Source organism: Camellia sinensis, chromosome 15, assembly GCF_055761805.1.
Source record: "Camellia sinensis isolate YWXY chromosome 15, ASM5576180v1, whole genome shotgun sequence".
Classification (NCBI taxonomy): Eukaryota; Viridiplantae; Streptophyta; class Magnoliopsida; order Ericales; family Theaceae; genus Camellia; species Camellia sinensis.
In genome coordinates this window covers 63,622,689-63,636,472 of record NC_138975.1, presented here as the reverse complement: position 1 = coordinate 63,636,472, position 13,784 = coordinate 63,622,689, and the positions used below count along the sequence as shown (strand labels likewise).

At 44.1% G+C, this 13,784-nt stretch overlaps 1 protein-coding gene across 1 annotated transcript; it reads left to right on the top strand.

The window, feature by feature from the left end:
- The first annotated feature begins 1,727 nt into the window (after positions 1-1,727).
- Positions 1,728-3,020, top strand: LOC145813020 (uncharacterized). Its single transcript, XM_082908277.1, has 2 exons — positions 1,728-2,471; positions 2,598-3,020. Exons 1-2 carry the CDS (start codon positions 1,728-1,730, stop codon positions 3,018-3,020), a joined length of 1,167 nt encoding a protein of 388 aa, XP_082764403.1.
- The last annotated feature ends 10,764 nt before the right edge of the window (positions 3,021-13,784 follow it).

Genomic DNA, 13,784 nt, shown 5'->3' with positions numbered 1-13,784 from the left:
ACAACAAAACCCACTAAGGCCAATATAATAGTAATAAAGTAATTGGATTCTAATTCATCAATTTAATCAGTTTAATCTGACCCGAATAAATTTTCAATTAAATTTCACCGTAGGCTCTAAAAATTATGCTAATCACAATGGCGTAATCAATTTCGGGTTCTGTGGCCGATAAGGCCCTCAATTTAATTTCCAAAGCAGATTATTCAAACAGATAATCCTACGGTGAACAGATAAAACTTCAAAATCACATATATTCATATAATGGCACATAAAATCATGCTAAACACATAATCATACTCAAATTAAGGACCAATTAGCATACTACGGAACATGGGTATCACAGTTAGGGTTTGAAAAGATTTCCAGATCAAATCAGTAACAATCGATTGAGACTACAAAGAATCTGCTTTTGAAAAATTTACTCCAGATAATGATCGAAGAACCCTAAATTTATTGAATGTTTGATGTTTTGTGGGACTATTTGAAGATTTGATTAAGATTTTTTAAATTTATTGTATAATATGTGTAGAAAATTACTTGTTTGATGTTTGATGTTTGCGAATATTAAAGAAAAAAAGGGTTTATTGGTAGAGTTTTGTTTACGAAGTATTTTTGTTGACTTTTTGTTAGCTTTTTGTTAAGGTTGTTGTCTTTTTGTTAGCTTTTTGGTAGAGTTTGTATTGTGTGTCGATAAAGTTGTGGGATATAAGTGTTTCATCAATTTTTTTTACTTAACTACGTGAAGATAGGCATATTTGGAATAATAAATTGGGGGGTTTTATTTTATTTTTTTAATGTAAAAATGGCTAGAGATTTGGGGTTTTGTTGATTTCGATGCATGACTAGGATATAAAATATTTGGGTTTTTATGATTTTTGTGCATGGGGGTGGGGTTGATAGTAGTCCCCTAACTGTTTGTTGTGTATTTGGCTATTGTTTGTTGTGTAATATGGGTATGATGTTTTATGTTTGTTTATTAACCCTAAAGCCTAATAATAAGATTAGTTTTTTTTTTAAAATTTTTTTATGTATTATTTTTTTCTTTTGTGTTATAATGTTTAGCAGTAATTTATTTATGTATTATTTTATTCTTTTGTGTGTTGTAATGTTCGGGCATAGATATGAATTATTTTTGTCTTTTGTGTCTTGTATTATTTAGGGAGAGGTGATGGCAACAAATTTTAGTGTTGAGTTACATCATGGAAGTAACTTTACTAAGCCCCCAAATATAGTGTATAAGGGAGGGAAAGTGAATTACTTTTACTACTTTGTTCCATATAGGGTTGGCTTTTTTGATTTTCAGAAGTTGTACTTGTGTCTAGGTTATCCCTCTACTAGCCATATTACAGAGTTCCTGGGGAAATACTAGACATTGGTCTTAGGGAGATGAATTCAGATAGGGATGTAATTGATATATTATTCCATTATATGAGTCTGATGTGGTTGCTTTATATGTGGAGAAAGGTCACGAGGCACTTCAAGTCTTAGGTCCAAATAGGGAAGTCATAAAAGGGCCACAAATTCTACAAATAGAAACACAAATAGAAGAAGGTGAAGGGGGAAATGGGCTTCAAATGGAAGAAGATGAATGGGGAAATGGAATTGAAATGGAAGAAGAAGAAGATGGGGTGATAAGGAAATAAATGACTCTGATAGTGTTTCCAACACGGATCGAGAGTGGATGAATGATGAGTTAGAGGAGAGTGAATATGTAGATATATTTACTTATGTTGATAAAGAATGTGGGGGTAGAATCAAATGTGGGTGTTGAGACAAACTTCGAGGTTGAATCAAATGTAGGAAATCAACCAAATGATGGGGGTTCTAATGAATGGTATTCATATCAGGATTTTGAGATGCATACTTTACATGGATCGTCAGATGATGAGGAAATGGTTAATAGGTTTCCAGAATTTAATGAGGATGTGGATATGGTGGAACCTAATCTAAAAGTGGGGATAAGATTTAAGAATGCACAAGTTTTTAGGAATGCATTGAAGAAATGGCAAGTGAAACAGAGAGGTGATTTGAAGTGGGTTAGAAATGAAAATAAGAGGATTATTGCAGTATGCAAGCAAGAGTGTGGTTTTAGAATTCATGTATCCCCAATGCAAAACGAAAGCACATTCCAGATCAAAAGCTTACAACTAAAGCATTCATGTGGTAGGACTTATGACAACCATCTAGTTAACTCAAGGTATTTATCACAAAAATACCTTGAAAGATTGAGGAATTCTCCTAATATAGATATCTCAGCCATACAAAAGGACATTCATAGAGAACTAATGGTTGATGTAAGTAAGAGTCAAGTGTATAGAGCAAAAAGAAAAGCAAAGGAAACAATTGAAGGGGATTTGAGAAAACAGTATGCTAGACTTTGGGACTATTGTGAGATAGTGAAACATCATAATCCAAACAGTTGTTTGGTGATCAAATTAGACAAACCTATAGTTGAAGAAGATGATGATCAAGTAGAAAGGCCTAAGATATAACTTACACTTGTTTTTAGGAGGTTGTATGTCAGACTAGATGCACAGAAGCAAGGTTTTCTCTAAGGTTATAGGCCTATTGTTGGGTTAGATGGTTGTTTTTTGAAGGCCATATATGGGGGCCAGCTTTTAGCAGGCATTGGCCTTGATGGGAATAACAACATGTTTTCCATTACCATTGCCACAATAGAGACTGAATGCAAGGATTCATGGAGATGGTTTCTGACCCAATTAATAGAGGACATAGGAGATGTCACTGACATTGGTTGGACATTCATTTCAGACAGGCCAAAAGGATTGGTGTACACATTTAATCAAGTTTTGCCTAATGTTGAGCATAGGTATTACATGAGGCACTTCTACACCAACTTCAAACAAAAGTTCAAGGGAAAAGAGTTGAAGAAATTGATATGGAAAGCTACATATGCTGGGACAAAAAGGGAGTTTGATTATCACATGAAGAAGTTGGGGGAATTGGACATAGAAAACAAGCCAAATGAGTGGTTGATGCAAAAAAACCCTGAAACATAGGCTAGGCCTTACTTCAACACAAGATCCAAGTGTGATATTCAAGTGAATAATCTGACTGAGTCATTTCAATTTCAGTTATTTCACTTTGTGCATTTCAATTTGAATTTTCATTACAGTTCTCAAATGCTTTATCTCAACAAGTTACAACACACCCATCTTCATCCCAACCAACTGCCACTTATCTAGTTTCATCCCAACAAGTTGCCAGTACTCACTATCTTCATCCCAACTAGCTACCACTACTCAAACACAACCAACAATGCCTTTGTGGAGCAAGTGCAAGTAGAACTGCATTAGTTAGAGGTGTCGCTACTTCTGTATCAGCTAGACATGTGGCCTAATCTGGAATGGGATTTGTAGCACCTGGGTGGAATGCAAAGGATAGAGGAAAGGGTTTGAGGGATTAGGTTTTTGTAATTAAAATGTTGCTTTTGTTGATATTTGTAAGGCTTACTTGGGATTGGTAGAATAATATTTTTGGATAACTACAACATTAGAACAAATAGGTGCACATGTTGTTTGTCAAATGTTTTGTAATTGAAATGGTGAGCATTAAATAGGTTTTGTAATTCAAATATTACAATGTTGGTGAATGGGTTGCAGGTTTTGTGAGTGAAATGTTGATGCTTAATGAACATGCTTCAGGTGTTGATATTGAACAGGTTTTGTAATACTTCAAAAATATTTTTCATTTATATCTCAAAATAGTCTTTAATATTACATATATTCCTTTCTCATATCAAGTTATATAACACTTTTTTTTGCTTTCATTTTAGAGTACACGCAATAAAGCATACAAACAGCTTCCTAGCAACATTCTTTGATACAACTTTTTCTTTTTTTGAGCTTTTTCCAACTTCTAACTCGATATGATTTACTTGTTGCACGAGTCTTGGTTGTAGATCATGCGAGCGGTGGCACAATGGTGGCTCAATCCACTCAAAATATTCATAAGTGGCATGAATCTGAGAATTTTAATAAATAAGTTTAAATTTTTATTTTAATATTATACAACAACAAATAAATAGATTAAATACTTAATCACCAAATAATGAAAGTGATTACCTCATAGTTTGCACATCTTATAAATCTTCTTTCCATATTTGCATTTGTTCAAACTGTTCTCACTAGAGATCTTTAGCCACACTAGTAGAAGTGTAAAAATGGCCCACGGCCCATGGGTGACCTAAAGCCTACTCGCGGCCCGGGGTGGGCCCAACTAGTTTAGGTCCATTTGGGCTCGAGCCCGAGACCATGGGCCATCGCTTGGGCTAGGGCCATCATTTTGAAATTCGGCCTGGCCTGTGGGCCCGCTTAAGGCCCACTTAAGACCCGGTCTGCCTAATGCCCAGTGTAATTTTTAGTGAAAAATAATAAAATTTTGGTTGAAAAAACAAAAAAAAATAATAAAATTTGTTTAGGCTTGCCCAAGCCTGAGCCTAGGCCTAGGCTTAGGGCCAGGGGTCGGCCCACCAGCCCACCCAAGGCCTGAATATCCCTTGGGACTAGTTTTCTGGCCCGTGGATCCGCTTGACCCAGCTCGAATTTTGATGAGAGCCCGCGAGGCCCAACATGGACCAGGGGGGGCTAAATTTACACCCCTACACAGTAGCATTGTGGGAGCCGGATAATTGGAATAATCAGAAGTGTATTCTAGAAGACAAATATTACACGGCTTTACCCTGCACGATAAGGATGCTGAATATATTGGATAGGCCGAATAGATACTGAACTATGGAGCCGAGTAAATAAGAGGCTAATGAGTGACAAGTGGGCCTGGCCACGAGGCCCAGGAAACAAGTATAAATAAAGGAACAACAGACTAAGAAAGGTATGTGAGAATTGTTGTGCTTAACTTAGAATACAAGCATTCTTGAGTGTGGATCCTGACTTGTCCGTCGGAGTGCTAATTCCGGCACCCCCGACCGGAGTGTTTATTTATTTTCAGGTGACCAAAAGAGGATCATGAGCGTTCTCCAGGATCTGAAGAGTATTTCCAAACCACATCTCCACAATTGGCATTGTCTGTGGGAATACTCAAATATATCCATGGCAGGTGTAACAGAAGATCCTCTAATAGTCACTAATGAAACCACTCAAAGAGACGACCTCACTCTAACGAACATGCTTGGACCGGAGACTATCGTCGCGAGACGTGCCTTGAACTTCGCCTCACCCTCAACTTCAGAACACGAGACAATGCAAGCGATCATGGAACAAGCGTCTCCGTGAAGATTTGGCCTTGGAAGTGGCGAAGTCCAAACAAGCTGTACGCCTAAATCCGGAACGATCTCGAAAAACAGGTGGTCGACGACCTCGAGCCCGACAAGACAACACCGATAGCAGCTCCGAGTCATTATCCCCCGGAGCCCAGGAAGAAGGGACGACATGATACCACCAGTTCTTCTGAAGAAAGTCCCCGTACAATGCACAAGCGAAAAAGGAATAGCTCGGACGAAGATCAACACAATCCCTTCGTACGACGGATTGCAAAGGCTGCGCTACCCAAGAAATTCAAAGCACCGTCGTTCACCTTGTACAACGGCAAATCAAACCCCACCGACCACATCCGCCACTACAAGCAGGCCATGACATTGCATGCAGACGACGAGGCCCTCATGTGCCGAATATTTCCCAACAGTTTGGGACCATTGGCGGTCAGGTGGTATTATAAACTGGAGCCAGCTTCGATCAAAACGTTCCACCAACTATAGAAATCCTTAAGGGCCGGATTCATCACCAACAAGGTCCAGCCGAAGCAAGCCGACTCTCTCTGGGCAATGCAAATCCTACCAGGAGAAACATTAAGAGCATATTCGGCGTGATATTAGGAATGCTTTAATCTTGTTGATGACGCTTGCAACGACTCCATGGCCATCACTGCCTTAAAAATGGGATTACATCTGGATAGTGCCCTCCGCAGTTCCTTGACTAGAAGACCCCCCAAAACAGTCTGGGGGTTGATGAAGAAAGTAGAGGAATACTGCGAAGTGGAAGATGATGCCTTGCGGGTTAAAGCCGGACGCGTGGCCAACAAAACAGCCCCTTCTAAAATCGCTCAGCCAATAAGCTCCGTACCACCACAGAGCCCTGAACCACGACAGCGGGCTAAACAAGACAAGAGATGAGATTCTAGCCGATCCAGCGATCAATGCTCACACCAAGCAAATAAGAAACTGCAGGTCAATAGCAGGCGCACAAAGCGCGCCGACAAGAAATATACGAAGCTGTCAGAGCCAATCAGCTCGATTATGTCCAAAATCCACCATCTTCCGTTTTTCAAATGGCCGTCCAAGATGGTGGGACCTCCTGACATGAGAAGGTGTGACAGGCGTTGTGAATATCACAAAGATCACGGTCACGATACGAATAATTGCTATGCCCTGAAAGATCACCTTGAGGAATAGGTGCAAGATGGTCGGCTCCAGCAGCATGTCCGGAAGAGCACAATCAAAACTGTTGCCCTTTGGTAGGAGTCACCTCCCCTCGGCATTATTCATATGATATACAGCCTTCCAACGCCACGTACAATACATGCAATTCAGTCAGCCCCCCAGAAGCAACGCACACAAACGGAACAGCCCCACGAAGCTCAGAGTATTATCTTCGACGATTCCGACCTTATCGGCATAACACTTCCCCATATTGATCCATTGGTCATTGAACTACACATGAACCGATTTACCGTTGAACGCGTCCTCATAGACCAGGGGAGCACTTCGGAGGTTATGTATTACGAGACCTTCATCAAACTCGGTTTCAATGAATCAGAACTGTCTCCGGCTCCTCATCCGTTATTCGGCGTCAACGCAAATCCAGAGTACCTGTTCGGAAAAATCACGTTGCCCATTCGGGCGGGCTCCCAAATAGTGGTCGTCGAATTGTTGGCCGTCAAGTTCCCTTTAGCGTATAACCTCATCATGGGGCGAACTTGGTTGCATATTGTTCAGGCCATGCCAAACACCTATCATCAACTGCTACGTTTCCCGACCGAACACAGCATTGAGCAAATCTGTGGTTCCCGGCAATCCCTACGAGCGTGCTATCTCCTTTCTAGAAAGACACCAATGGAGTCGCAGGTCAACTCCACTGAAGTGCCGAATCGAGACAGTCTCAACAATGTCGGGCGGCTCCCCAGTGAAAAGCCACGGAAAATCTAGGCGATACCAGCAGCAGCTTCCCGAGACGTATGCTCAACGCGTTCAGCTGTGGCGCTACACGCCGAGAATGTTGCTCCTGAAGGTATTTCCGGATGATGGGAGGCCGGTTGATGGAAAATTAGGTACGCAACATTGCTCCTAACGCACTTGTGTAAATTCTATCATTAAACCCGACCTGTGGGGAATGATATTGGTTCCGAATGGCTCACCATGTACACTTTCCACTACTGTAATGCAAAGATTCCTGTTTACCTACTGTGCAATCCAGTTCAAAAGTATTCCAAATAAAGCCTCCGGATTTGGAGTGCCCTTCGTGGATGTCACGATTGGCTGAATAAAGCCTCTGGATTCGGAGCGTCCTTCGTGGATGTCACAATTGGCCCAACAAAGCCTCCGGATTCGGAGCTCCATCGGCGCATGACGTCTTTGTACCGATAAAGCTTTCAGATTCGGAGTGCCCTTCGTGGATGTCATGATTGGCCGAATAAAGCCTCCGGATTCGGAGCCCCATCGGCGAATGACGTCTTTGGGCCGATAAAGTCTACGGATTCGGAGCGCCCTTCATGGATGTCACGATTGGCCAAATAAAGCCTTCGGATTCGGAACCCCATCAGCGAATGACGTCTTTGGGCCAATAAAGCCTCCGGATTCGGAGTGCCCTTCGTGGATGTCACGATTGGCCGAATAAAGCCTCTGGATTCGGAGCCCCATCGCGCGAATGACGTCTTTGGACCGATAAAGCCTCTGGATTCGGAGTACCCTTCGTGGATGTCGCGATTGGCCGAATAAAGCCTCCGGATTCGGAGCCCTATCGGCGAATGACATCTTTGGGCCGATAAAGCCTCCGGATTCGGAGCACCCTTCGTGGATGTCACGATTGGCCAAATAAAGCCTCCGGATTCAGAGCCCCATCGGTGAATGACGTTTTTGGACCAATAAAGCCTCCGGATTCAGAGCCCCATCGGCGAATGACGTCTTTGGGCCGATAAAGCCTCCAGATTCGAAGTGCCCTTCGTGGATGTCACGATTGGCAGAATAAAGCCTCCAGATTCGGAGCCCTATCGGCGAATGACGTCTTTGGGCCGATAAAGCCTACGGATTCAGAGTGCCCTTCATGGATGTCACGATTGGCCAAATAAAGCCTTCGGATTCGGAGCCCCATCGGCGAATGACGTCTTTGGGCCGATAAAGCCTCCGGATTCGGAGTGCCCTTCGTGGATGTCACGATTGGCCCAATAAAGCCTCCGGATTCGGAGCCCCATTGACGAATGACGTCTTTGGACCGATAAAGCCTCCAGATTCAGAGCGCCCTTCGTGGATGTCACGATTGGCCGAATAAAGCCTCCGGATTCGAAGCCCCATCGGCGAATGACATCTTTGGACCGATAAAGCCTCCGGATTTAGAGCGCCCTTTGTGGACGTCACGATTGGCCAAATAAAGCCTCCAGATTCGGAGCCCCATCGGCGAATGACGTTTTTGGGCCAATAAAGCCTCCGGATTCGGAGCCTCATTGCTCGAATGACGTCTTTGGGTCGATAAAGCCTCCGGATTCGGAGCGCCCTTCGTGGATGTCATGATTGGCCGAATAAAGCCTCCGGATTCGGAGCCCCATCAATGAATGACGTCTTTGGGCCGATAAAGCCTCTGGATTCGGAGCGCCCTTCATGGATGTCACGATTGGGTCGATAAAGCCTCCGAATTCGGGACCCCGTCAGCACATCTTCAGGCTGATAAAGCCTCCAAATTTGGCTGACCAAATAGTGCCACCGAGTGACGCTCGAAGGCCAAATAATATTCCGAATTCGGAGCACCCTCCAGAACGAAAACATTTACACATCGAGGCAGGGATATGTAGGTTGAGCCAGTACAACCGCATGAACAAGACAAAACATTGTAGCATTGAAAATAAGATGCTTAATTAAGCACACAAAAATTCAGAATGAGATAAACTTTTAAAATAAAACATTTTATTCGATTAAATAATAATTACAAAAAACGCAATCCGCGTTCGAAGAATTACAATATCTATTCTCATATGGCGTCGCATTGGAACAGCGGCAGCGTCGAATCAACGCCCGCTGATCAAAGAGCACTCGTAACTTGAAATGCTTTAATCTGACCTCGCCTGAATCCGCGTTCACACCGACGAGATAATCATCCTCGAGGCGAGGACCTTTGGCACCATAGACAATGTCAAGGCTAAGATCCAGGACAAGAAAGGAATTCCCCACGAAAACAGTAATACTCAACAGTCGCGGTGCTACGTCGGCCTCGTTTCACGGTCGCGGTTGCAGAGAACTTCCCCATTGCTGTTTCTCCCTTCGGGGTGATCTGCTTTGACGACTTAAAGGCTGACGTTTTTCCCTTTTTTTTGAATGCCCTACCTCCCGCGTGAGTAGGTTCTCTGCTGCGATTCATTACAATGTCAAGCTCAGCCAGAGTCTGAGCTTTTCCTCTGTTACTGAAGAAAACTCCATTCGACATTCACACTTATCTAACCCCACGCAACAAAATCGTTTTAAATCGAGTCTGTACACAGTAAGCAAAGTCACTGGAGCGAAAAGTCCGAGGCGATTTATTTCTAAAACCCTTGCAGTGGCCTCGAGGCAATTTCATTAGCACTGAACTCCAAAAGACGGATGCTGAGCGATATTGGCCACAACCACTCCATGTACTAATTTTTGACTTTTTTAGAGTTAAAATGGTCTAATTATATAAACAACAATTATAGATGGGCTGACTGTCTTCAGATTCGGAGCCCCTGGTGTATGACGCCTTTGGGCTGGTTAAGCCTCCGAATTCGGAAACTCATCGGCGCAATTGACCTTGCGTGACATGCCAAATATATATTCAGTGGAGAATGCTTATGGCGAGCCGGCATATAACCATTCGGAATTAAAATGCCTACTTGCCTCGAGCTGGTTGATATTTATACAATGAAACATGCAAACACCTGTATGCCGAATGAAAATTACAATGAAAGATTTAAAATAGAACGTTTTATTCAATCAGGCAATAATTACATAGTTATGAACGCGATCTGTGTTCGAAAGTTAAGTTGAGTATTTTTTATACGGCGTCGCCCTCATCCTCATTCTGCTTAATTTCAAAGGTGGAAAATGAAAAATGGTTATGTTGGTGCAGTGGCAATGCCGAATCAACGCCCGCTGCTCGGAGGGCTTCCTCAGCCTGAAGCACCTTGATCCAATCATGCTTAAATCCACGATTTTCGCATCGGCAAACTTCCTCGGTGAGCTTTTCCTTGGTCTTCTGTATCCCTACTTTCCGGCCTTCGTGGAAGCCTTTGTCATAGGCCCTCCCCTTTGCGGATTCCATCGTGAACATGTTTGCCGTATCTCGATCGGCGAGCGCAGTACTGATAAGCCGCTGGGTGACCCTTTCTTCCACGATTGGGTTAGCCTGTCCAACGGGTTATGCCTGAACGACCTTGGCCTTCCTTAGCTCACGCTCAGCCGCTTCTAGGTGAGCCTCCAAGCTTCGGATGCGTTCATCCATCTTCTCTATTTCTTGGCAGGAAGCACGGAGACGCATGCCGATTTTGTAGGTGGTATAGAGCCCCTTTACCGCACCGTGAATGCCTTCACGAAACACTTTGAAGTCCTGCCGACCTACCATCGACTGCTGGACCTTGGGAGGAAAAATCTGTCGAGCAAATTCGACTGCCACATTTGAATCTTGAATGATCGAGTCTGCATCTGTCATGGGCCTATTCCTCACAAAGACTGCAAAACTCAATGGGCGTGGGTTCGCATCGGGCTCCCTTCCAGAACGGGGTTGCGGGGATTTGTCCTGTGACTCCTTGTCCCTCCTAGGCGACCTACTTCGACGACGAGGAGATTGACGTCTCTCCCGCTCCCTCGAAATCCTACCTCCCGCACGCGAAGGTTCGCCACTTCGATTCATGTCTCCTCCCAGCTCAGCTAGTGTCCTCACTTCCTCTTTGCTGTTAAAGAAAAGTCTATTCGACATTCGCGCTTGTTTATTCTTCATCAAGGACCTGGACTGAGTTGCTCACTGAGCACATAAATAGGACCTTCATTCATTTATTCCCTGCGAGGGCAGCGCCCCCAAGGCAATCTCATCAATCACTAGGGCGTCGACCGAGTTGTGCCGGGCCCCCATCAAACATTGTTATTCGGCAGTCTTAACTTCCGCTAGGGCAAATTCGTGAACCAGCTGGGGCATGGCCGACTCATCAGTATATTCGGCTCTAACGCCGTAACCGCGTCATGAATCAACTCATCAATATTGTGTGGTTCGACGTTTAATGTTCATGAACCAGTTGGGGCAAGGGTAGATTCATCAATTTATTCGGCTCTAATGCCGCAGCCGCTTCATGAATCGACTCATCAATATTGTGTGGTTCGACGTTTAATGTTCATGAACTAGTTAGGGCAAGGGCAGATTCATCAATCTATTCGGTTCTAATGCCGCAGCTGCTTCATGAATCGACTCATCAATATTGTGTGGTTCGGTGTTTAATGTTCATGAACCAGCTGGGGCAAGGGCAGATTCATCAATCTATTCGGCTCTAATGCCGCAGCCTCTTCATGAATCGATTTACTAGTCCTATTCGGCACCAAGAGTCGATTTGTTCGGATAAATTAAAGTATAACTAATATAATTGCCAAGATTACGCTATTATCCAATCGTTAGTTAGATGGCACAACAGACAGTAATCATTTTATTCAAAATAGTGGAAGGCAAAACTCTTCATTAATATCAAAAACTATGTACAAGTAATAGTGAAAAGGGAAGAAAATTTTCATTAATAAATTGAGCACATATAGTAACCAATTTATACATGAAAATTACCTTGAACTAACAAGGATCCACTAAACAAAAACGTACATTGAAATTAAAGATACCTAATAAAACTAGAATGTCTCCCAGATCAATCCTCGGGATCATACTCAAGTGGCTCAACGTCCACTTGCTCGTATGGAATTGGCAAGGCCAATGTAACTCCAGCGGCAGCAAGGGCTTTGAGCCACCTATGTTTGAATCCCCGATTCTCGAATTTGGGGGACCTTATCTATGTATTCCTTCAAGGTGGCGCTCTTTCCAGCTTCTAGCACTGTAGAAGCTACAGATTCAGCTTTTTCCTTGGCCGCCTTCAATTATTCTAACTTGGCCTCTGCCTTTGAAAGCGCCTCCTGGGCTAACTTGAGCGACTCCTCACTCACGTTCGCCTTATCCTCGGCTTCGGATCTGAGCTGGTCAGCAATCCGAGCCCTCTTCTTTTCAGCTTCGGCTCGAGCACTTTCCATTGCGGCTCTTATCGCCTCGAACTCGGCCCTACTTCTCTCACCTTCAGCTTCAACCCTTAAGCGGCCAATTCTTTCAATGACATCACGTTGCCTTCGGCCTAGTTCAGCTATCCTTCCAACCGTCTGCAAAACAAGTTTGGATCACCACATCAAGCAACATCGTATGCAAACAAAACCAAACGAGTAAAAAAGAAAGTATCGTATACATACCAAAAGGGCCGACTGGGCAGCGAATGCTATAGCCACCAAATTCGGCTCTTCTCGAAAGGTGGTCTTGTCAGCCGGTAGCGAAACTGAGGCGGCTAAGCTCAACGCCACAGCTGGATCCTTCATGGCAGATGCGTCAGAGGAGATTAGCATGCCTTTGATCTTTGGTTGAACAACGAAGGGGACAACCACGTCGGACTCCTCTAAGCGAGGCCATTTGTCAGCACGGCTATCCTCTGAGCCGGCCTCTCCCTCAGCGGAACGTTTTTCGCCTCGCTCTTTTGAAATCAGCCGTTCTTCCATAACCTACTGTTCAGCCCCCTCCGTCTCGGCCACAACAACTTGAGTCGTTTTTTCTCCAGTAACCGGTTGTAAAGATTCAACCGGGGCAGGCTCAGAATAAGTGGCCTCAGTTTTCTTTTGAGCGGCCATTCGCTCGGCATTTCTCTTTCTCGTCATCTGCGTGAAATTCTCCCCAGCCATGCCTTCTGAAAAAGTGCCGGGAAGGTCTTCCAAGTTTGTAAAAATATCTCTGAAGGAAAACTCCGCCCGACCCGAAGTGGACGGTGAGTTAGGCTGGTTAAAACCGGCTGCCTCAAACGCTGATATCAGAGCTTCGTCGACCTCTTCGGCCTCGGCAGCGAACTCTCTCGTTGATTCGGCATGTACCTCGACAACCGGCTCTAAGCCTTGCTCCGAATCAGAAGCTTCGAGACCAATTTGCCTAAGGATCTTGAAACTGGGGAAGACAAGAGCCGTAAGGTGTTGTTCGCCGGTTGGGATCGGGATGTCGTCCGTGGCCAAGAACGTAGTGTAGGTAGGTTCGTACCGTAGGAGAATATGGGCAGCTCTCCCTTGCTTCTGTACGTTTGGACGGCCAAAGTACTTTAGTGCAGTTTTAATTTCCGCAAGGATTGCATCGTCAACCGAGGTCAAAATCCTCTTCAACTTATTGCCTGCAAGAACAAAGGGTAAGGCTTGCAGAAAAAGCCGCATAAAAGAAAGATCAACAAACAAGAGTTACACGGCAACCTGGTTCGCCCCTTCGTTTGGGAATAAGGTCTAGGCGATCTTTGCCTTCGCCGAATTCCCAGTTACCTCAGGC

Coding starts and splice junctions, on each gene's coding strand:
- LOC145813020 (XM_082908277.1), top strand. CDS start 1,728: ATGTTGATAAAGAATGTGGGGGTAGAATCAAATGTGGGTGTTGAGACA. Junction 2,472..2,597: donor TTGAAGAAGATGATGATCAA/GTAGAAAGGCCT, acceptor TGTTTTTTGAAG/GCCATATATGGGGGCCAGCT.